We start from the raw sequence: 23,957 nt of genomic DNA on the forward strand, positions 1-23,957 counted from the left end.
AATATAATTGTCTACGATATTTATACGTGATAAAATAATCGTAATTTTGATTAATCTCTTGCCGCGTTGTAGTAACAGTAAAACTTTATACAATTTTTTATGGACTTTATAATTATTTTTTAAATTACTAAATCGATGATTTCACTGACAAAATTTGAAATCTAAAGTGCCCAATAAAGTGCCAGATAATTAAAAAAAAACTATACAAACGTCACTTTGGTTACCATGACAACCTTAATGTGTTTATTCGATGGTGGACTTTGAGGTTGTTTTTATTCGTAAAACAAGTGATTGGTTTCAAGCAAAGTTATAAATCGGTTAAAATGGAAAGCCTGGATACTCCTCAAATCATAACACACATTGAGCACAACATCAATCACTCCATATTTGATTGCAAATGGATTCCATGCTCTGCAAAGTTTGTTGTTATCGGTTGCATACCCAAAGGACATGGAACGATTGAAATCTTCGAGATAACTGCAGGTGAAGTGAAAAAAATAAAGGAGATTGAAAGGCCAAACTCTTTTAAATGTGGAACGTTCGGTGCGACCAGCGATATAGAGAGAAGATTGGCTACAGGCGATTTTAAGGGTACTTTAGAAATATGGTAAGAAAGAATGCTCAGAAAACCATCACCGTTATTGCTTAGTTATGCTTTGATATTTCCCTCTTCTCTTGATTGAACAATGATTGTTGTTAGTCTTAAAATAAGAGGTTAAATGAACAAAACACTTGTACAAATTAACAAATTTAGAATACGTATTTTTGTTTCAGGGATTTGGAGAAGAGCTGTCAAGTGTACATTACGAAGGAGCACACAGACATAATAAACTCGATAGATGGCATGGGTGGCAGCACAGTCGGCTGTGGGGCGCCAGAAATTGTCACCGGCAGCAGAGATGGTACAACTTGTGAAAACAAATTTTATTGTATCTCAACCTCTAAATGTTGTACCTTCGTCCAAACTGATTACTGTACATCGGTGGACCTTATGCCTTTTGTAATAACGTCCACCAATGTACAGTTACGAGTGTTGCAGTTTGTACTGTCTAATACATTCAGGAGTAATGAAATGAGTCACTATGTTTGTAATTTGATACATCATCCTCCAAAGTTTAAGTAGATTTTTGGCTTACATTTTGACATTAGCTGCTATATCACAACCCCTTTTTCCAATTGATGTGGAGAATGCTGAATTAGTAGACCTTTGTATAACAGGCACAGTAAAAGTTTGGGATCCGAGGCAGCGGGGCAAGCCCGTGGCAAACATGCAGCCAGTGAAAGGAGAGGGTAAGCGGGACTGTTGGTCTGTCTGCTTCGGGAACTCATTCAACGACTCGGAGCGGATTGTCGTGGCCGGCTATGATAATGGAGACCTCAAGATGTTTGATCTGAGGACCATGTCGCTGAGATGGGAATGTAACTTGAAGAATGGGGTAAGGAACATATTCTTAATGTTTGATATATTATGTGCAGACACCAATAATCGCGATCATTCTGTAGATGGGCCATTTTATTTCAAGTTGTCCCCTACACTTTTTTTTAAATAGTGAATTTCTATGTTATTTCTACTCAGAATCACGAGCTCATTCAATCCTAATAGGAGAAAAAAAGTGTCCCAAAGCTTTTTTCCCATTCCGTTAACATTTTTCTTAGACTTTGTATGGCGGTCACGGAATGGAAAGATCCAAAATGTATGGAAATTTTGGGACACTTTTTTTCTCCTATTACGATCAAAAGAGGTCATTCTGAGTAGAAATAACATAAAAATGCCAATTTTGAAAAAAAAAGTGTAGTGGACAACTTTAAATAAAATGGCCCAGATGTAGCTAGTAAGTTAACTTAGGCACAACAATTCGGAATAATTATTGTATCTATTGTTGTATAACAGGTATGCCACGCAGAATTTGACCGCAAAGACATCCCCATGAACAAACTCGTGGCGACCACGCTCGAGGGCAAGTTCCACGTGTTTGACGTGCGCACTCAGAATCCTACCAAGGGATTTGCGCAGGTAATTTTTCTCTAATATCTTTGAGGCTTTTACAGAACTTAAACATATATTATGATTCATGTAACACCTTTATGTAGCTACCCATGTATTATGTATTTAATAATTACAATGTATTGATAACCAACAAACGACGAAGAAGCGTGGGCGGGGCAGGCCCAGGCAGAGATGGCGGGACGACTTTGACGCCTTCCTTAACAACTGGCCGGAAGAAGCGCTAAATCAGGAGTCATGGAGAACCAGGGGAGAGGAGGCCATTGCCCAGCAGTGGGACACACAAATAGGCTAAGAAAAAAAAACCAAAGTATACCATTTTCAATGTTATCATTGTTACACGTTTCCAGGTATTAGAAAATTCAGTGAAAAGCGGCACCATTTGGGTGGCGCGACATCTGCCGCAGAACCGGGACCTATTCGTGACGTGTTCCGGGAACGGGCAAGCGTCTCTCTGGAAATAGTGAGTTTTACGTTATTAATGTCTATTCTTTACGCAATAGGTAACTATTTAAGTACAGACACCTTAGTCACCTGCAAAAATAATATTTACACAACGAATGCCGCAAAAATATCTGACCCGATCTTATTTGTAGAGCCATAAGAGCATGTCACATGTTTTTTGCGGCCTTCGAAGAGTAACATATTATTGTAGGTGACTGTACTTATGCTACTTATGTTATGCCATGTATTTTTTGTAAACTTATGTAATATACCTAAACTGTACGGCCGTATAGTACTTATCGATACGGAATCAGATAAAGCTAATAGTCATATACCTACCTATTTACCTATCTTACGCCGTTCCAATATTTAAGGAAAATAAATAAATACAATTCTCAAATATATTCGAGTCTTCAAGACTTACGAGTCTTGAGGCCTCGAGTCTTTAAGTCGCGTCGATAAAAGTGAGAATCACGGGAACAAATCATTTTCAGCGAATACCCAGAGCAGAGGTTCCGCATGGACCAGCAAGGGGTCTCCGTCGGGGTCCCCGGGACCCTGAAGCGATTACAACGCATGGTCGTAAGCACCCAACCTATTAACGCGCTGGATTGGAACCGGGACCACCTTGGCCTGGCCGTGGCTACTGCCTACGACCAGTATGTGAGGGTTATTGTCACGACTAAGCTGAATATACAATAAAGTATTTATTTTATTCTTGTTTCTTTTAGCCCCTGTGGCAGAGCAGGGGTCTTTGGCCTCGCAAAGACTTGACGCTCATTTTCGGCCCTTTCATCCTCCTTTTATATTATAACTAGCGACCCGCCCGGCTTCGCATGGGTTACACAATAGTAGATTGTACAACAAGGGCATAAAGCGATCCATTTGTATCTGAGGCAATTTATTGGTCCGAGCGCAGCGAGCTGATTTTTTACTTTATCGCTAAGTTAATAAGGGTCGTAATAGATTATTTTACTTTATGCACTTTAGAGCTTAAAAGGCGATTTTATGTCGTCTACGCACGACTTAAAGTTGAACTTTACGAGCATGACAAGTGAAAAACAAATTATACTTACAAAAAAGTTCCCCAAGAATCACTATTAATGTAGTAATTAAGGTAGGTGAAAACCGCATGAAAATCCGTTTGTCAGTAGGTAATTTTCGAGTTTATAGCGAACATACATACACACAAACAGACAGACGCAGCGGGGGACTTTGTTTTGTAAGATGTACCTAGTGATCTTTATATTGAAGTGTTAAAAAACAATCTAGAAGTGTTATTAAATTACTCGTGCAGTAAATGTCATTAAAATCAGTGGACAGTCTCAGTCGGAATATTTCCGATGCAACAGCTAATTCGTTTTTAATGAAACGGAACCGAAGCTAACGGGCCGTTTAGCTCCCTCGTGCAAAATTTGGGGTGTCATTGCTGTGGGGCGACCACGCTTTCCAAATTCTGTACGTTTTTTTTACTGAACGGTTTTATTTAGCTTGGCTTGTATTGTTGTAGGCATATTTTGTGATATAAATCCAGTTATTGAAATACGAAAATTTCGGTGTTTGATTTAACCTGAAATTTGATATAGATAGGTACCTAATCTCATAATTATATACAGTAATTTTAATGTCAATCCAATTAGTATTTGAAGACAAAATCAAATGATGTTTCGATGACATAATGCACATCGAGTTAGGGCTCAATAAATAAAAAGGTTTTGAGAAATTTAGAGACTTGTAACAAACTGCTGTTTGCTTCCTGACAAAGGCAGCGATACAAGCAAGTATAAAAAATGCGAGTGACTTTTTAAATTTTAGGTAAAGGCAATGTGTTCAGTGCGTGCAGAATAACAAGTTTCTGCAAACCGTCCGCTTTTACATTCACGTGTCAAAAATTAACAAAATATAATAACAAAACTTCATTAAGACGAACAGAACATTGTGCTAAAAGGCACACTAATTACAGGTAGTAATTGTTTACCAACTAATAAACACGTAATTATTTAGTTCCTATTTAATATAGATTATTTTATCATACGTTTAAAATTTAATATCTAGGCGTTATTTTAGTGTCATTAATAAAGTGCCATAAATAGACACAAACTGCATTAAATTTGGAATTTGTGCTAATTGATCCCAATATTAATAAATAGTTCTAATTACCTGTTTAATTATCGGCGAAAGCGTTGCCTAGCAAAATCGAAAATAAATTGTCATAAATGAGTAAGTAAATCATTAGGTACTTAATGAGTACCTATCGATTAACAAAGTTTCCGCTATGAAGCCGCGATTCATAAATTATTATATATGAAGTTAGGTTTACAATCACTTAGCTAGATGGCCTACTTATAAATAACTAAAGAAAACTTCAAGTAGGTAGTTCATAAATTGAATAAGAATGTTTTGTTATTGAAACGTTTATTTAAAAACGTAGAGATAAGAACCAAGAGAATAAAAGTAACTTTTGTTCATATACAATTATGTATATATGTATGTCTTTATCATGAAACTGAAAAAAATGCATGTCACAAACATCAGTTAACTGTAAGATAGCTCTGAATACCGCTGTAGATAAAATATCCTTGTTTCCACCAGTCGCATGGCCACCCCACGCCGCTCAAACTTGCTATTGTTTGTCGCCGATGCAAGTGTTAGAGCGTGTCTAACACGGAATAATAAATTCAATTTCAATTATACACTGGAGCAGATATTAATTTTTAGATGTTAAGTAGGTAAGTAAGTAAAAGTATCTATATCGGAATAAAATCGCATGTCTCCTTTCTTTTCGACAATATATTTATAGGTATAAGGTACCTACCAATAAAGTAGGTACTTTAGGTAGCTACATACCTACCTAAAGTACCTACTTTAGTATGCTTGGAAATTAAAATCAGTACCTAAGTTTGTAAATGTCCAAGTCAAAAATCAATAAATTGGTTAATAGCTATTTACATTTTATCACCATCGCCATCTAAGTTAGAGGGAATGCCTAACTTGCAAGTAAACGTATACCCAGCTGCAAAAGTGCATACCTCCTTTATGAATGAATTCCATTCATAACTTTTGCAGCTCGCTGTAGACATGTCTAAAAATATCGATACGGACAAAGTGCCAACAATATAATTATACAGGGTGCTTTCTGTAACAGGAGCAATAAATTAAACTAAAGGCTGTACTCCTCAAACTGACCAAAATTTGTTCAGCAACTTTTATACCTTATTACACGACCAATACGACCATATTGCCCACACATTTTTGGCACTTTGTCTGTATCGATATTTTTACGGTGTATGCACTCGACCTGATTCAAAACTCTCTATTACCGATTAAAATAATGCTAAACGATACTATGCAAATCACAATGAAAACACCCTATTTTTTATTCGTCCCGCTTAAAAAATAAAGTTTTATTATAAAACAAAGAACAATAAGATTTTAGCATCAGTTATCATACGAAGCATATTGCGTCGCCACGTGCGGTCAGCCCCTGCATTGTGCCATTTGTGCCCCTTGTAATTGAAGCGTGTAATTCAGTTGACATGTTTTGCTAAATCTCATAATTTGACGGGGATAAAGACCCCTCGTTGATTTAGAAATGGTTTAAGCTTTGAAGTCAAGATGTGTGGGTGTATAGTGTACACCCGCACATCTTGACTTCATTCTTGAAGTCAAGATGTGTCCGTAGTGTCTCTGTGAGCTGTAGACCTCGCGGGCATAGAAAGTGGAGGAGCCGCGCGAAATCGCCTTTTCATACAAACGTAAGTCTTCATTTTCCTCTCTGGATATTAATATTATTGAAAATATTTTGACACAATTAGTTGTATATCACCACAGCTATGCCCCTACGCTTGTTTTTTTTGAATTATTAATTATTATAAACGTTAGGACCATTTAAAAATTTATATGAAATCTGTTTTTTGGTCCTAATTTTTACAATAATCAAAAAATCGAAAAAAGTCAAACGTAGGGGCATAGCTATGGTAATTTTATCATCAATATTCAGGGGAGGAAAATTGGGGCTACGTTTTTATGGAGAAGCGGCCGTTCCTTTTCTCTTAAAACTGAATAAATGTACCTATGGCTCCGCCATTTTGCAAAAAAAAACCTAAACTGAATCGGCAAAAAGAAGTTATTGAACCTGCCTGCTCTCAATTTTTTTTTGAATATCGGATGAAAATTGCGCCCTGTGGAGGAGTACAACCGAACGCTCGGTCTATTAATACTTTCAAATTAAGATTCAGGTCCATTCTTAAATTTGACTTTTACCAAATACTTACCTAATCAGCAGCTGCAAGTGTACAATCTGTTTCCACAATTCCATACAGTCCGACGCCGACGACGAAATTTACGCTTTCACTGTTTGTAATAAAGTTGTTATTGCCGCGACAAAATTTTAGAACTTATTGGCAAGTGTTAATTACATTGTCAAATGGGGTCGCTACCCCACTTTACCTCATCCGCGCTGATTTCTGTCAGTTTGACGGATTCGCCCCAATTTGGCGCAATGTGCGTGGAATGTGGCATCTGTCCCGCCTCACCCTGTATGCGATTAATTTCAGATTAGCGATCTGGCACGGTTTGCAGGTGCATGGCTTTGTCGGGGTTATGGTCATTTAGGACTTTTAGGTGTGATTTGTTGATGGTCTAAAATCTGTTTTTTGGTATTGTACCTACTTATTTTCTGGTACGTACCTACTGTATTTATTTAGGTAAGTGTAAATCAGTGAAAGCATATAACTGGAAACCGCCTTTGGGAACATTACCGTTCAAATTCTCGGGCCAAATTAGCACACATACACAATTACGCCTACATTTAAATAAGACGATACGTTTACAGAGCCTGTCTCAATAGAATAGTTTAGAGAGAATAGTGTAATAACACTAACGTACACAGCTAAGTGTAGATGAAATGCATATAATGTCAATAACTACCAATCAGCGACATTAATCCGCTAATAAACTTCTTGCTGTACGTACTGGCCGCTGAGAATTCGCGGTTCATATTTGATTAGAATATGACTTGGACAGGGATAGGTTTATGCCATACATTGAAGAACCAGTCAAATAATTCACGTATAATAATTTAATGCAGATTAAAAGATAACTACTTAGTTAAAATGTTGATATGAAATTAAATGACAGACTAACTCAACATAATTAAATATTCATTGTTGTATAAATGTATTCCGCTATAATAAGTATTTTGTATATTTTATTATCAATCTGTATGGCAGTGCGAAGTCACGTTCAGAGCCCGTACCATGAGTCACTGACAGTGTCAAAACTGACATTTACGCTATCGAGAACGTAATTTACTTTCTATACATCTCGTTTGCACTAATATGCGAGTACGAGCGAGATGTATAGAAAGTAAATTACGTTCTCGACGGCGTTTGTCAGTGCCAAACTGATGGTAGCCGTACTGGTATAGTCTGTCCGTTTTTCTAAGATCAAGTACGCCATAGTAAATGTATGGCGAACTTGATCTTAGAAATCGGACAGGCTATACAGCCTGCAAAATTTACATGGGTAGGTACACGAATCGGGTCAAAAACATTTGAACAGGCGGAGTCACAATAAATCCCCACTTTCAGTTCCAATGGAAATATTTTATATGTATATAGCCGGTCAAGCAAGTTTGTCAGTAGAAAAAGGCGCATAATTACAATTTTGTATGGGACCATAACCGTTCGCGCGCTTACATTTTCTAAATTCGCCGCTCTTTTCTACTGACGGAAATGGCTTGAGAGAGAACCTACATATATGTGACAGTAGAGGGTGGATTAAAATGATCAACATTTTGAGATAATGTGTGTATTTGTTAAATTAATTCAGTGAAAGCGTGATAGAAAAAAATGTATCTACATATAGGAGACCGGATATGATTATCTCACGGGTTATCTCATGAATAGAACATTATATATCTTGCCAGGCATCCACTCAATTTCATGTCTCTCTAATTGGACAGCTTTTTTCCATAGTTCTCTGCGAATAGCATATTGTGGGAATTTGAATGGAAAGTAATGTAAAATGACAATACCAAATTTGATTATTAATTTGAAATAACTAGGTAGTTTTTTATAGCTCCATCTCATGAAATAAAAAAGGAAAATACAAATCTGTAAGAAGGAATTTATTACTACATTTATAATTACAGTGGAATCCGTTTATTATGACTCTGCTTATACTGACCAACCGCTTACTATGACGCAATTACTGTGCGAAGTTTGGTTTTCATATGAAATTCTTTGTGACAAAGTCGGATAAGATAACTTCGACCTATAAATACTATTTTTATGGAATTATGTCCGGTTATACTGACAAATTCGCTGGTTTTCGTGGCCGGCCCCACATCTTTCCCTGCGAGGACGTCTGTGGCGTTTAAATTGTTTTAGTTTTTACTCTCGGTGAAAGTTGATAATTGGTATAAGGTTAATAAAACTCATCTCTCACAAAATTGATTGAGATTAATTTGGAAAAAATAAAATAAAAAGTTTATCAACTATGCTTTATATGACATCCGCTTAGTATGACATGTTTGTTACTTCCCTTCAATGTCATTATAAGCGGATTCTACTGTATATAGAAAATACCTAAACCAATCATAAGTTAATAAAATAGTCTACTTCATTTGGCATAAAACCATCCCTATTATCCTCGCAATTTAAAAAGTCGTATGTTGTTATGAAAGTCGTATGCAGTTGTTACGTTTTAGCTTAGCACGGTAGTATTGAAAAAATGTCGTCATGTTTATTCCAAATTTTACTGAAGTTATCTGTTTACTACAAGTGAAAAGTGATTCCACTGTCCTTGATATGAACTAAAACAACTTCTGCACCACTTCACGACACATGAAGACATTTTTAATTACAAAAAAACGTTGTTTTTATAAACCAATTAGCCATCCGTCACTGACTGTCATCTCGGCCGCACTGAAGTTGCCAATCGAACACTCTGTAAGCACCGCCTACAATCGAATACTTTACGTTGGGTCATAATTGAGCGGACAGAATACTTCCATAGTTTATATGCGTTCACTGGTGTAAATAAACAGGACTGTAACAAAAAATATCGGTGTATACCTACGTTCAAATTGACATGTTAGATAAGGCCAGAGGGCCTACGGCGAAAACTGAAATCTTTCTCTTTTACTCCAATGAAGGCGTAATTAGAGTACCTAACAGAGAAAGATGCCCACAATTTGCGAACTTCAATTTTTGCGGTTATATCTCCTGATGGAGGTAGGTATAGATAGGTACTACTAGATACTAATACAGTCACTTAGTTGCTGTAATAACAGTAGTGAGCTCAAGCATGGCTCTGAAAACTGAAAGATAATGCAGGCAGCCCGACAAACTAAACGTTTTAATTTAGGAGTATCAAGTTGAATACCTATTAGGTAAGCAGATCCGTAGGGAGGTCTACCGATAGGTGCAGTAGGTCGTCATTCAAAAATATCAATAAGGTAACAGAATTGATGATAGACTTTCCAGTTTCCACGCAAATGCCATAAACTTTGTTGTCCAAGGGAACATGTAACACGACAAAAAATTGCTTTCTCCCAAAAATAACCGACGGAAGTGGCAGATCATATAATTATGTTAATAAACTAGACTAGAGGAATGAGGGTAAGTATTTTACAGGTCATTTCTGGATATTACTGAAAATATTTCGATTTCAATGTTGATCATGTTTTTAATGAATAATATAACGCAAATATCATAACAAAATATGCCATCATATTTTTACCTATGTTTATTTGTATGGAAACCTGCTTTCAGAAAGTCTTCATTTCGAGATCAGACATTTTCAGTCGATACTCCCCCCGCCCATGCACCCGCTGCAGCCAATCACAGCGAGCCACCCTCGACTCACCCTTATCCCGACCAATCACCGCTCAGAAACCTGGCGACACTATGGTTAGGGGTGCGCTTTTCAATAAACAATGAAAATTGGACTTAAACAAGCTGTTCAGAGGGTTGATTTTCGAGAGGTGAGTAAATTTAATAAAATGTTAGCATGAAAATATGAATTTGTATTTTGATTTAGTACAGCTCGCGACGCGATAGGTTCAGGTTCTGACCAGAGTGTGCTAGTGCTTCTAAAGAAGGTGCTGCGGTGGCAGGGGCTGTTTTCTAGATAAGCGAGGGTGCCAGGTATCAAGATTCATTTCCCGCTGATGTCATACGGAAGCGACACGTCGCACGTTTGGAGCGGATCTGCAGTACGTATTTTAGATAAGGTCAATGTGGCTAATTCCGTCATAGGGACTATTCCGTCTACTAGCGTTTTTCTCGAACAACGAACAAAATTGATAAATTTTCATCGACAAATCAGCGATTGCTTTTAGTTTCAGCAATCTAAAGCGGATGGTTTTTTTCCTAAGATTAAAAATCAGAGAAACATACGCTCGTGGACAATAGTCCCTATGACGGAATTAGCCACATTGACCTTACCTAATTCCTTTAGGTAGTTATTTATTTGAAAGTTGTAAGAACATACGACTGGTTTCAGTAGACTAATTTAATGGAGTGAAAAACGGGAATTTTCACACATGGAACTCGTTTCCTAATGACTGTACATTTATGAAATTAACCCCATTATTGTACAGGTACCTATAGACCGTATAGACGGTATAGTTGCATCAACGCAATTGATATGGACTAATCATTATCACTCAACTGTATAACTTCCCATAATTATAACAACATTTACATTTTGGTGTAATTAGGTAAGCCTAATTTAGCCTCAGCCTCAGCTTAAATACCCATCGGGGATGCTTGACGCGCCGCCACTGCTATAGATAAAATACTTACCCTGATGTCTAGATAAGTCTTATATAGTCTTCCATCTGGAAAATGTAAGCAAAAAAAACTGACTCTCACACTAGAAACATGTGGTCTTCAGATGTTATGGCTCCTCTAGACGATGGCCCAGCGCTGGGCCAGCGAGATGGCCATGCGATGGTTGAAAGCGCGCACTATGGAATTGGAATGGGCTACGTGTAGATGCGTACGCACCATCGCTGGTCCACTACCTTTGATGTGCGGACGAAAAACCGACACCGTGGCCATCCCATCGCCATCCCGCCGGGCCATAAGCCATGCGACACCACTACCCTCTCTACACGCTGGCCCATCTTAGTGGGCCAGTATGATGGCCCATCGTGTAGAGGAGCCAGTAGTGAATATTCTAAAAGATTGGTGCTTTTCAGGGCAGTGAGGTGTCCCCATACGGTCCGCTGTGGGACGCGCCTCCCGCGTCGGTACCCTACCCCGACATCCTGGCGTTCCCGCCGGCCGACCTGGGTAAGATAAGATAGGATATCTTACATGACAACTCAATAGCCTCGACGCGACAGGACACAGCGACTGCGGTAGCGACAAAGATATATCGCTGTTGGTGGTACGGCCACGTGAACAGTCGTAGTACCTAATCATGTCGTCAAAGTCACGTTGAAAATTCCGCAAAGATAGGCCCAGGCCGCCATCCGCTGGCCTAGTGGTCAAATATAGAAAAGGACCTCAAACGATCCCAGATGTCAAAAGAGACAACCCAAAACAGAGTAGCTTGGCGCAAAAGAGTGAGGAGGCCCGATCCCAAATAAAGGGAACAGAGAAAGAAGATGAAATAGATAGATAGATAATTTCTTTATTCATACCCACAACATACATGGCATTAAAAAGTGCAAGATAAGGACATGCAAAACAACTTAATTACTAAAAATAATTAACTAGTTTAACTACCTATTATACTTTATGAGGCCATGTGTCGTGGTACAGAAAAGGCGCTGGCTCAGCATTGTGATGCGGCAAGCCACATCGCTGGTATTCTGCCAGTACCTTATATAAAAATAAGCAACGCTTATTTTAATAAAAACAGTTCGTATCTGTTAATGATCTTTTGTACCGACTCATTTTGTCGGCACTGAGTTGTTTTGTCTCTAATAAAAGTAGTAAATCACTAAGCGTGAAATATTCAAAGTAAAGTCCGTCAACCAAATCTTGTCAGTAGTAAAAGGCGGCAAATTTGAAAAATCGCGGGTTAGCAACACTGTGTTGGAATAATTCCAAAATGCCTGTCATCTGTGTTTTATCTGTGGAATGTGGATCGTGAACGACAGCCGTCACCTTATTTGTTTTCATTTGGTTTTCATTCTGAATCGTTTCTGTTTCAAGAGATATTTCTGCTGTCACCATTAAATACCAATACATTAAATAAGAATAAGCAAAGCTAAGGGGCCTACAATGTACAATCATGCTCGTTGATGGTAAACATTACTAAAAATTGAGGTTATGACAAGTACACACTGGAAGAACTCTTTCGAATTTTAAGATTATGTTCAGTTTTTTTGTTTTAGGGTTAAAAGGCATAAATAAAATTAAAACGTATGCCTAAATCTATCCAACAAGACCATAAATTGTGTCCTGGAAACCGTCCATAGGCCCACATGTCTAATATTTTCAGCAATCAGTTGTGACTATTTACAAAGATGCAATAGAATACTACAGAGTATTATGCTTGGTTGAAGTGACCCGGTAACATTGGTAACTTCATTATATTTTTTCAATTAATGACCTGAATTATAGTGTAAGCTAAAGTGACCCTTATCTTATTTACCTTTAAATTAAATAAACACCCAAATATCAGTTGTTTTATTTTTAATATGTAATCCTATTGTACAATATATACCAATCAAAAAAATTACACAGGTATGTCATATTCATCCAGAAGAGTACACTAATTTACATTAACAAGTGGCATATTATATTGTAAATAACAAATATATGCACTATCTAATTATCTGCATTTTGATATGATTTTATTTTAGTAAACTTAGAAGACATAGATAGGGAACAAAGAGAATATAAGCACTACGATAGGGAGTTGTTTTTGATATCTTCAAATTTGTTCATCATTTTGATTAACATTGTTTTAACATCGCTTTTAAATTGTCCGTCCGTTTCAAATTTTTTCAATAAACCGCGAGTGACAATTTGAATTGACGTACGCAGGGCGCGCTCAGCGGAAATAAAAATCTTTTGGTTCGATGTACATTGCTGCTTTTCTTAGCGCAATACTGCTCTTTGAGTGTTGCCCTACTTTAGTTTGCTTTACATTGCTACTGACAAGATTTGGTTGACGGACTATATGATCTTACGCTAGGGGTTTTCTTTTTCAAAGTTTCAAGTTTTTATCGAACGAGCGAGCGAAGCGAAGTGAAGTTCTTATCGAACGAGCGAGCGAAGCGAAGTGAAGTTCTTACATTCAACTTGGAACACACGGCTGGCTAGGGGCACGTCCCGGCATTTCGATGTTTTTAAGCTGAACTATCAGAGGATAGTTTGATACACAATAACTTAAGTAAATTTGTTCTAATTTAAATGAAATTGGGTGAACGTAAAGTTGAGGGCATTATATTTTAGTCATTAAATTTTGAGCAGGCTCGATCAAGAGGTTAATGTGCTAGAAGAGCTTAAAATGCTAAAAAGCTATTTGTGAGGGGTCTTGCTATTCTCGTCATTTTAATTACAAAAAAGTTTGGTATCAAATGAAAGTGCTCGGTTTACACATTTATAATATTGTTTTTTAATTTAAGATTTTAAAAAAATTTGCAAGATAAAAACGAAATAAAATAAACATAATATTAGTATCTGACATTTGACAAGAAAGATTACGGCTTACCACAGATACCTACAGTTTATTTTAATTAGAAATTAAAACCTACTTGACCTAAATTTATCAATTAAGGGCTCCACAGATCTTGCAATAAATCGCACGTGGATTTCGATCCTATGACGACTGCATTCAATTGATCTTTTTGGCGAACCGCGAGTTCTCAGTTCGGGGCGAACTACTAGTTGTATAGTCTTTCTTATTCTGAAATCATCTTCCATCTTCACATTAAGTAACTTTAATAACAGTGTGGTCGGCGGCGGGATGTGGCCGCGGCCCGTCGCGCGCGTCCTCCGGCGGCAAGAAGCCGCGGCGTCGCGTCGCGTCTGTCGCGCAACGTCGCGCGGCAAACATAAGGGAGAGGCGACGGATGTTTAATCTGAATGAGGCCTTTGACAAGTTGAGGAGAAAGGTAAGACCAGGTTATATCATGGCGGATGAGGCAAGAAGCTTATTATACACACAAGACTACATGAATGATAAAACAACGTGGGATTAATTGTGTTTCGAAATGATTATTTATTTATTAGGTGTATTTGATTAATGATGAGGAAATTGATATTCCGATGTATGTATTTCTTTTGCTTTTTTTTTATTTATTTGACATTTAGATTTTATTCTAGAAACATTCTAGACTAGTATTTATTTTATACAATTTTTTTCATGTTTGACGATCCTTTTGTGAAATTCTTAAATTTGTGTTAAATTTGATTAGTATAATAATCCAATATTATTATGGAATAATAACATCAATAAATTGCTCTGATAATTAGCTTAAGATAATATTTATGTTAACGATTCATAAGTGCTTGTTGCTAGGCCTACATGAATAAAGTATATTTTGAGTTTGAGTTTTCCAACAAATCCGTCCGTCCGTCCGTCCGTTTATGTTCGTCGCGTCCGTGAGTGAGAGGAGACGCATGTTTAATCTGAATGAGGCCTTTGACAAGTTGAGGATGAGGAGAAAGGTAAGACCAAGCTATTTCATGCCCAATGAGGCAAGAATCCGCGGCTGAGGCAAGAATTTGAGACTCACTGACAAATTTTATATTTAAGGAAAAATGGAAATAATCACTGACAAATGTTAATGCGAATGTTTTGCTTTACATCTATCCACCCTAGATCCTCACAATCCATACTAATATTATAAATGCGAAAGTGTGCCTGTCTGTCTGTTATCTCTCCACGCTTAAACCGCTGAACCGATTTAGTTGAATTTGGTATGGAGATAGTTTGAGTCCCGGGGAAGGACATAGGGTAGTTTTTATCCCAAAAATCACCCTTTAAGGGGGTGAAAAGGGGGGTGGAAGTTTGTATGGAGAATCGTTAAAAAGCAGATTAGGTAAAAATAAGCTGCCCAAATTACTAACTCCACGCAGACGAAGTCACGGGCAAAAGATAATATTTAACAAATAAATAATATGGGAAAATCTCCAATTCATATTTTCCTTCCCCAGGTCCCGACGTTTGCGTACGAGAAACGTCTCTCCCGTATCGAAACCCTCCGTCTTGCCATCACGTACATCAGCTTCATGTGTGAGCTCCTGCACGGATCTCCGCAACCGCATCATGCACCACCTATACAGAGGCACGTCTTTGATGGAGATGTGCCGTGGTGCGGTTAAAAGACGTAAAGGTAGTTTTCTGTGTCAGTAGCGTTTCTGTGTCATCTATATACCAAGAGCCTACGATAAGTTCACATAATATTTCAGCTTAAAATATGTGTAACTGTGTAACTTCATAGTCCGAAACCGCACTGTTTCATCTATACAGAGGCACGTCTTCAGATAAATCAAAGATGTATACTACCCTAATGCCGTTAGATAGAACTCTGAGGAGTCAGGGTACTGTGTCGATGTTTTACCTGTCATATTCTATCGAATAATTATCTACACTATAAATATATTTTGCATTTTAAGTCCTTTTATTACCAAGATAACGTTAAAGACCACATAAATGGCATATAAATTAAATTAGGGACTATCTATGAGCCAACAGGCACTCGTATAAAATTGACTTTGATTTGCTGATATTTTGAGAATATAAGCTTATGAAAATTGTAGACCAGCATATTTTTAGATAGAGTTAGGTACTTACGTATGTACCAAATATTTATATGGAAGTATATTATTTTAAAGATATTAGCAATTAAATTAACCTATTAGAAGTGTGTTTGTTTCATGTTAAAATCTAGTCATAACTAAAGTAAAAATTGGAACACAATAATTATGTTGATTTCATGTAAAAATCTAGTCATATGTACCAAAGTCTTCCATTAATCATAATTTAATTCTAAGAACGATAAATAAATAAATATTGTACCATATCTCGTGTCATTCATTTCAAGAACTCATTAGTGGAATTCCTTCTAATTACCTAGATGAGATGTATTCAGCGTTGAATCATAAGTGATTATAATATGTGATTAGTTAATTTACTTTTAGCTTTCTTCGGTACAAAAGGGGCGATTGGTAAGTTATTTATTTAGTTAGTGTCGAGCGAGGGGTCAGTGAACAGTGACAAGTGAAATCATGCGGTTGGTTGTTATTAATGTAAGTTATAATTATTAATTTCTTGTACCTATTTATATTACCGGTAATGGGCCATGTCAATGCCGGTATTGTATAACCCCATGGTTATCGTAGCATCTGACATCCCGATATTCCTGAATATAGTATATATGACATTATCACATTCAGTGCCGAAAACCCGACTATCGGGTATTTTATGATTTCGTTCCCAGGCCGGACGACCCGATAGTCGGGATCGTGGTACTAGGTACAGCTTTATATGACGAAATTTTTGAGGCCTGGCGCGGATGTCTAGTTTGGCTGGGTGGCAATGAATGTGTTAATATTCACCTATTTACCTACGCATTGTGCGAGCTCATACATTTGCTGTTGAACGCAAGTAGCAAATGTATGTACCTTATACTCACAATTTAACATTCATCGATGTGTAAAGGATAACTCAAGCTACAACGGTCCTGGCTCGGGCCGCAGCGTCCGGCACTTCAGTTTTCTATAGAAAGCGTCACGTGATCACCGTCACCTGTTATAGAAAAAGAAGTGTCGGGCGCCCGGCCCGGGCCCGGACCGTTCTAGCGTGAGTCATCCTTAAATCTGGCTAAATGGCGAAAAATAGCCTGAAGGTACCTATTCCGAACTTTATAAACGTTTCGTATTAAAACATATATCAGTTGTGGTGAATAATTAGCGAAATTTTCATTGATCCTTTGTTTATTTATTTATTTTATAAGACTTTAGTGACAACGGAGTGACTGTATTATTTCAAGTAGATTATTTAATGTAGTATAGGTATTGTTTTTTCTCAAACATGCTCGGAAATGGTCGCATTTTGTTCGTAAATCAAAGACACAACTGCACGCGATGCTGCGTGCCACATCGCGGAAGGGACGTCGTATACCTATATATTATGTTATATACATATATTAGAAATTCGCTAAATATCTATGTTTATGTATAATATTTTTATTGTAGTTATTTCCTTACATGTTTGCGACGAGCACTATGTATCGTATTAAATATATAACCTACCTAAAGCTTGTACCAAAACAACATACCTATAAGTGGTAAAATATTATTATTTAGTCTAAAAAACTACATAGGTAGGTGCAGAAATTTTTCTTATTTTTATGTTTGTCTAAAATTGAATAGGTAGGTTTATCCAATAATGAAATAAGCATGCCAATTTTAAAGTCTAGGTGTGCTCATCTTTTATTTTTTGGAAAAAACCATCGATCATGAATCCTATCACCGATATTTTATAGTTTAGAAACTTGTTTATTTATCTAATAGTGTTGTTGTATTTTCAGTGTATATTCCTGGTATGGTTAGCCACGACGCTGGCGGAAGACCGGCCTCGTCGCCACCTCCACCAGATCAAGGACCTGATCATCAACAAACTGTTCAGCTGCAACGAGCCCAACTGCGCCCAGCCTGAAGCCCCCGACGTTAAGTTCTACAGCATCCCTGGCTTCAACGACGTCGTCATCAAAGCTGTTCCAAAGGGAACCCTCGAAACAGCTATCTACGAGAAAATACCGCCAAATTCACATATAGGCATCGTTGGATCCTATCTCGGCACCAGCACTTTAAACGAAACCTACAACGCGCTCTTAGGAGTCAAGAATCTATTAACATCGGGAATTCTGAGCGGAAAAGCAGAAGTACTAAAAGAAGTAGGTCTACTACCCTCTAAGGCTCAGATTATCGCTAAACCTATAAAGCCTTGCGCAGCGCCACCTGTCAGCCTGCCTTTTCAACCTGTCCCAGTCCTGGTACAGCCTCCAAAGGTCCCAGTTTTTCCAACCCAATACTCGTACAAGCAGGTAAACCGAGACGGCTCACTGACGACTTACACCAGCTCCCTTGAGTTGGGGAACGGCGTGAGAGTGACAGAGAGTGGTAAGACACTACCATTCATCATTGATAGAGTTAGAAAAATTCCTGTGCGTTTGCCGGTTCCAGTACTGCCGGAAGTATCGAAAATTTTCGTCACAGAAGTCGCTCAACCCGTTACATACGCTTATCAGCAAATACAAGATGGTAAAATGACATCTTACATGGGACTACCTCCAACATTTAGGAAACCAGGACCAGTGGTGGTCACTGAAACAGGAGTCCCTCCATCCCCTATATTTCTAATGGACAGAATCGAGAAAGTAGCTGCAATTGCATCTCATCCTAGAGGTCCCTATCTAGACGCCCCAACACCAGTCGCAATGAATGCCGCAGTGGTAGGGCCTGTGCCACCAGTACCTACAGGATATTCTTATTCACAAATGGACGTCAATGGTGGAATGACTACGCATTTAGCATCTGGAGCAAATGGCGCTGTGATAGTCACGGATAATGGAATACCATCCGCCCCAACGAACGTTCCCGGTTTACCGGAGAAAAATCCCTTTAGAGATCCAACTGGTCATGGAGCGTATTCTTATAGCTATGCATATGCCGACGGCAGAATGAGCATTGATGGAGGTGTTCCAGCTGAACCGGTAAATGTAGTTGAATATAATCCTTTACCTATTTCTGTTTCGCCAGGTGTACCGCCTCCTTCCAGTTCATTTTCATACAAACAAATTGGAGCCGGAAAAATGACTACGTACACTGGATCGAGTATGTTTGAAGAGCGCGGTTCGAGTCCTGCAATAGTTGTGCATGGGATGCCACACCCGATCCCCCCACCGCATATTACCGACAGAATAGAGAAAGTGGCCGCAGGGGCAAAATATAACAGACCACCTCTCCTTGCCGTTCCAGTTCCAACAGAATTTGTGAGCGTTCCACCAATTCAGCCCGTGAACGTACCGACAGCACCAGGAGCGAATTCGTTTAACTACCGACATATTAACAGCGACGATTCCATGACAAGCTACGGTGGATCTAGTTTAACCACTGAACAAGGTAAACCACTTCCTCCTCCTGCTAACATGGCAACGCCATTCTCAGAAGGCCAAGTTCGCGTATTTGAATCTCCAATGTACAGTGGTCCTTTCCCCATGAACCCGGTAAATCCTAATGCTGTCAAGCCCTCAACACCTGTTTCTTCTTCATATTCATACAAGTTGGTGAACAGCGTGCAGGGAAGCCATCCTCCAGTTGGACCTATTGATAAACCGGTTGTGGACACATTCGCTCCTCCTTCGCCGTTGAGCCCGGCCCCTGCCCCGGTACAAGGGTGCATTGGTGAAGACAGTGCTCATTCCGCAGTATATATTGACAGTCCTTTTACCGTAATTGATCCACTTGCGCCCGTGCCACTGACATATTCATATAAACAAATCAGTCATAGCAATCCTAATCCATTCGTGGTTGTGAATGTCGAAGACCCCGTAAGAGATGTAAAAAACGTCAACTCGATGCATCAACCTAATCAAGGCTTGCCACCTCTAGCACCGCTGGTTCCACCTGCTTCTATTAACGTGGTAGAACACAAGCCAATTAAATTAAAGCCGGCGCCATTTGTACCAGCTCCAATTATACCCATGTCGTCACCACAAGCAACAATGGAAGCATCGCCCCCTTCATCTTTTTCTTACAAGCAAGTTACAAGCCAAGAAAATCAGCTTCTTGCGACCACTCAGCCAACCGTTAACTTCATGGAGCACAGACATACTGGGCCATCAGCTCCGATGATCAACTCGCGAACGCCAGAAATTCAAAAGGACAAAGCCTCTTCTTCCTTCTCGTACAAGCAAGTAACAAGCGACGGCGTATATGAATACTCTGATGAGTTTCCAAACGGCGTTAAGACTAATCTGTCTCCAAGCGCAATAAATCCTCAAGAGAACCGTGGAGATGTCCACATCGAACAGAACCCATCAGCTGTACCAATGCCTGCGAGTCCTATGCCTACCCCAACAAACGTTATGCCAAGCCCAGCAATCGCTACGCCAAATCCCACAATTCCAATGCCAGTGCCATCAAACCCGATGCAAATTCCTCCTGGACCAACTTTCAACAGCCAGGACTCCTTAGCTAACAACCCGATTATAGTACCAGATTTCACTCCCGGTTCGACTTTCTCGTTCAAGTCAAGCAATCCTGACGGGTCGACTATAACGCTTAAGGACGATGGACACAACAGCATAGCTGTGCAGCTACAGGAAGTAACGAAGACCGAAGCTGTGAGTCAAGAGCCAACGACGACGGGAATAGAGAACTATCCACCTGGAACGCAAGTGTTGCAAGAAGCTACGCCTGCACCTGCAGTAGAGGAAGGACCTGCGTCTGGCCACGACAGACCGATTCGGCGACGCCTTGTTAGAAAAAAGAAACCTGTTGTACATAGAGGAGACATTCCTGAGGGCGAGTGATTAGACTAATAAGTTTTTTTGTAATGTGATCTTAGTTTTTAATTAAATTATATTTATTACATATCTGGATTTTATTGATAACTGCTTAGTTTTAATTGTTTTACACTTTATGACTTTACAGTCGAGTTCATTAAATATGTATACATGTTTTCCCCTTATTGCAATGGATGGTGAAGAAATGTATAAATATTTATGAATTCGACTTTATTAGATCTTACTGATTTAATTTAATCTCTTCAATATGATTAATTAAAGCTTAATTAATATGACTAAGGCCCACTTGCACCATTGCAACCCGGGGTTAACCGGTTAAACCTGGAGTTACCATAGTTACCACTACAATTTGACACTAGGTAACGGTTTAAAGGGTTTACCCCGGGTTAGTGGGGTGGTGCAAGTGGAAAGGAGAACAGTTCAGGGTTCAGTGGAACTTTAGTAGGTAAATATCCATTGAAAAAAAAAAAAATTTACACTGAAAACTTAAGACTATAAATTTTGTGATAAAAATCATGAAGTATAAATTATAAGTAAGTATCTAACATTTATTATGCACTAAAGTTCAATTGAAAAAATTAAAAACCCAATATCTTCAAAAAGTAATCAAAGACTCCTAACGCAAAAGGACAGGTTTCAAGGTCTAATAGTATCAAGGATCCACTTTATATACTTGGTAACATCGGTGTAAGCGGTGGGAAAGTCAGCGCCGCAGAGCGTAGGTCCATAAGAATCCACGCCATACTGCACGAAGTGGCCTGCTGGATCCCTAAGCACCAAGGGCCCTCCAGAATCCCCTTCGCAGGATCCCATGCCTTTCTGCCCGGCGCAGAGTTTGTTGATTGTCTCATCTTCTTCACTTGGTTTCCTGTCTCTAGAATAGAAAGCAAATTATACAATTTACAACAGCTTAAATTGCAAATAACTGAGAAGATTTATTGGATTCAATAACAGATGCATAAGAATCATACCGAACATTTACATACTTATTTAACCAACTAGATCAATGATGGATCTATGGATGGTGATGAACAATTTAAAAAAACATTAATTGTGAATTTCTCATTTTGCGGATGGTATCTGATGCAGTGATGGCAAAATGGCATCTTACGTGTGCTCTGCTAGGAATGTTGTTTCAGCGAGTCTGGATAAACTACCTGTTGGTAATATTTAGCTGTTGCAGCTTTTGCAGGCATATGAGTTCGATTAATCGTGACTGCCTACTATTTTACAGTTTGTTCAGAAAGTCTGAGGAAATGGTGTACGGCGTAATATAGGCGTGAAAGCGTAGGGGGCAATAGGAGTTCCTCTACAATTCCTTGGACCTTCATCTCAAACTGTAAATTACCTGATATACCTGAATACCTACCTGTTATGGGACTGGGCCGGATACATCTGCCGTATGCCAAGCAAACTACCGAGTGGACACCGAACATAGTGCGGCGTCACGGCAGACCTCGAAGGAGATGGCGGCACGATCTTGACGTCTTTCGGGAAGATTGGCCTAATATTGCCATAGAACGAGACGCGTGGAAGAAAGAAAGGGAGGCCTTTGCCCAGCAGTGGGACACAACAGGCTAGTAAAAAAAACCTACCTGTTATACAGCTGCCGGCAGTTCTCGACGGTGTGTATAGGAATAGCGACGGTGCGCAGTATAGAAGAAGTGGAGCCCTGCTCCGTGGAGCCCCACCCGGCAAGCGTAGCGACCTGTCTTCCAAGATCCAGATTCTGCTGACGTCTGGACACTGGCAGACAAACTGCGTCGGTATTTCCTGCGGAAATCGTGACAAATTAAAACCTCGTGAGAATAATAAGGAACCCGGAGAGCGCAAATAAGATATAATGATTAATATATGCCATAGTAAAGTAGGTCGGGTTGTGGATCAAATGAAATTAGCACCTCTTATGAAAACATGTGAAGATCTGTTCATCCTTGGTACATTTTTAAACACTTATTAATTTTTTGAGCGAAACAAGAGTTGAAAGTAGGCATACTCGTAACTTATCTATCTAAATAGTGAGCTACTTACTTTGAGATAAGTTTACAGGTTTTCTGAGCCTTAGGAGCGCAATGTCGTCTCTGACATTAGGCCTGCCACGGTGTTCAGGATGGGGTATGGCTTCTTCAACGCGCAAATCCTGAAAATAGACAAATTGATTTAGGTCAAAACATCAACCGTAAGTTCATTCATAAGCATATGAAACGTGTCAATGACTGTTTTGCCATTTTAGAAATGTCAGACTATAGCAGAATAATATCCTGACTGAAGGAAGACCTCTAGTATTTCCACCAGATGTGAACCTCCATTCCGTTCTTCCATCATTGTATATACCCATGTTCTACAGACAATAAACGAATTATGAATTAAAAAAAAAGTTCTTCTTTTTTGAGAAAAGCGGAATGGCGACAGTGGAGTCACCGACAAGAGCCAGGCTCAAAATTGTGATGATGATGATGAGAACCTCCAAACTGGGGTACCCCAATGACCGAACCAGAGTTCACCCACCCGAACCAGCATCAGTATGCTTTTCTTATTATATAGGATGATGGATTATGGAGAAGACGATCAGAGACGAATCCTACGAACACCATAAGGGTGTTCAGGGTTGGCAGGGGATCTAGACGTAAGTTTATTAAGGGTACATTAAACAGGCTGATTTAATTGTTTGATACCTGTATCTCATCACTGCAGTTGTCTAGCTTAGCACAAGCCGTGGTGGCGTCTATGTCTAGCTCTCCGACTCTCACGCCGATAAGTTTGAAGTCAGAGAGGCAGCGGTGAGCACGTATCGCTCATTTATGAGAGTGCCACCGCACTTGAATTGGGGACCCAGGGCTAAAAAGGAGAAACTGATTTTGTGACAAAATATACTTACACATTCGAAGGTATCAGATATTTTTTCTTAGAAGTTTAGTAGGTTCTTAAATTTGGATTGTCATAAATAATTACGATTTGCCATTATGGGTCATACATTTCGTATAGATTGGCGAATTTTTA

General features: G+C 38.9%; 4 protein-coding genes across 4 annotated transcripts; 3 read left to right on the top strand and 1 right to left on the bottom strand.

Annotated features, from left to right (window-relative positions):
• The first annotated feature begins 229 nt into the window (after positions 1 to 229).
• On the top strand, positions 230 to 3,161 carry LOC134655772 (dynein axonemal assembly factor 10). Its single transcript, XM_063511233.1, has 6 exons — positions 230 to 607; positions 775 to 902; positions 1,219 to 1,436; positions 1,892 to 2,014; positions 2,356 to 2,468; positions 2,944 to 3,161. Exons 1-6 carry the CDS (start codon positions 324 to 326, stop codon positions 3,149 to 3,151), a joined length of 1,074 nt encoding a protein of 357 aa, XP_063367303.1. The 5' UTR covers positions 230 to 323; the 3' UTR covers positions 3,152 to 3,161.
• Positions 3,162 to 10,244: 7,083 nt separating this feature from the next.
• On the top strand, positions 10,245 to 15,747 carry LOC134656086 (protein Fer3-like). Its single transcript, XM_063511603.1, has 4 exons — positions 10,245 to 10,670; positions 11,661 to 11,754; positions 14,371 to 14,534; positions 15,580 to 15,747. Exons 1-4 carry the CDS (start codon positions 10,626 to 10,628, stop codon positions 15,745 to 15,747), a joined length of 471 nt encoding a protein of 156 aa, XP_063367673.1. The 5' UTR covers positions 10,245 to 10,625.
• Positions 15,748 to 16,578: 831 nt separating this feature from the next.
• Positions 16,579 to 20,968, top strand: LOC134655799 (uncharacterized). Its single transcript, XM_063511262.1, has 2 exons — positions 16,579 to 16,674; positions 17,958 to 20,968. The coding sequence occupies exons 1-2, from the start codon at positions 16,654 to 16,656 to the stop codon at positions 20,961 to 20,963; spliced, it is 3,027 nt and encodes a 1,008-aa protein (XP_063367332.1). The 5' UTR covers positions 16,579 to 16,653; the 3' UTR covers positions 20,964 to 20,968.
• Positions 20,969 to 21,586: 618 nt separating this feature from the next.
• Positions 21,587 to 23,919, bottom strand: LOC134656087 (melanization protease 1-like). Its single transcript, XM_063511604.1, has 5 exons — positions 23,910 to 23,919; positions 23,633 to 23,751; positions 22,989 to 23,097; positions 22,553 to 22,730; positions 21,587 to 21,831 (listed from the first exon to the last, which is right to left on the bottom strand). Exons 1-5 carry the CDS (start codon positions 23,917 to 23,919, stop codon positions 21,594 to 21,596), a joined length of 654 nt encoding a protein of 217 aa, XP_063367674.1. The 3' UTR covers positions 21,587 to 21,593.
• Between the last annotated feature and the right edge of the window lie 38 nt (positions 23,920 to 23,957).

This window comes from Cydia amplana, chromosome 17, assembly GCF_948474715.1.
Source record: "Cydia amplana chromosome 17, ilCydAmpl1.1, whole genome shotgun sequence".
NCBI classification, from domain to species: Eukaryota; Metazoa; Arthropoda; class Insecta; order Lepidoptera; family Tortricidae; genus Cydia; species Cydia amplana.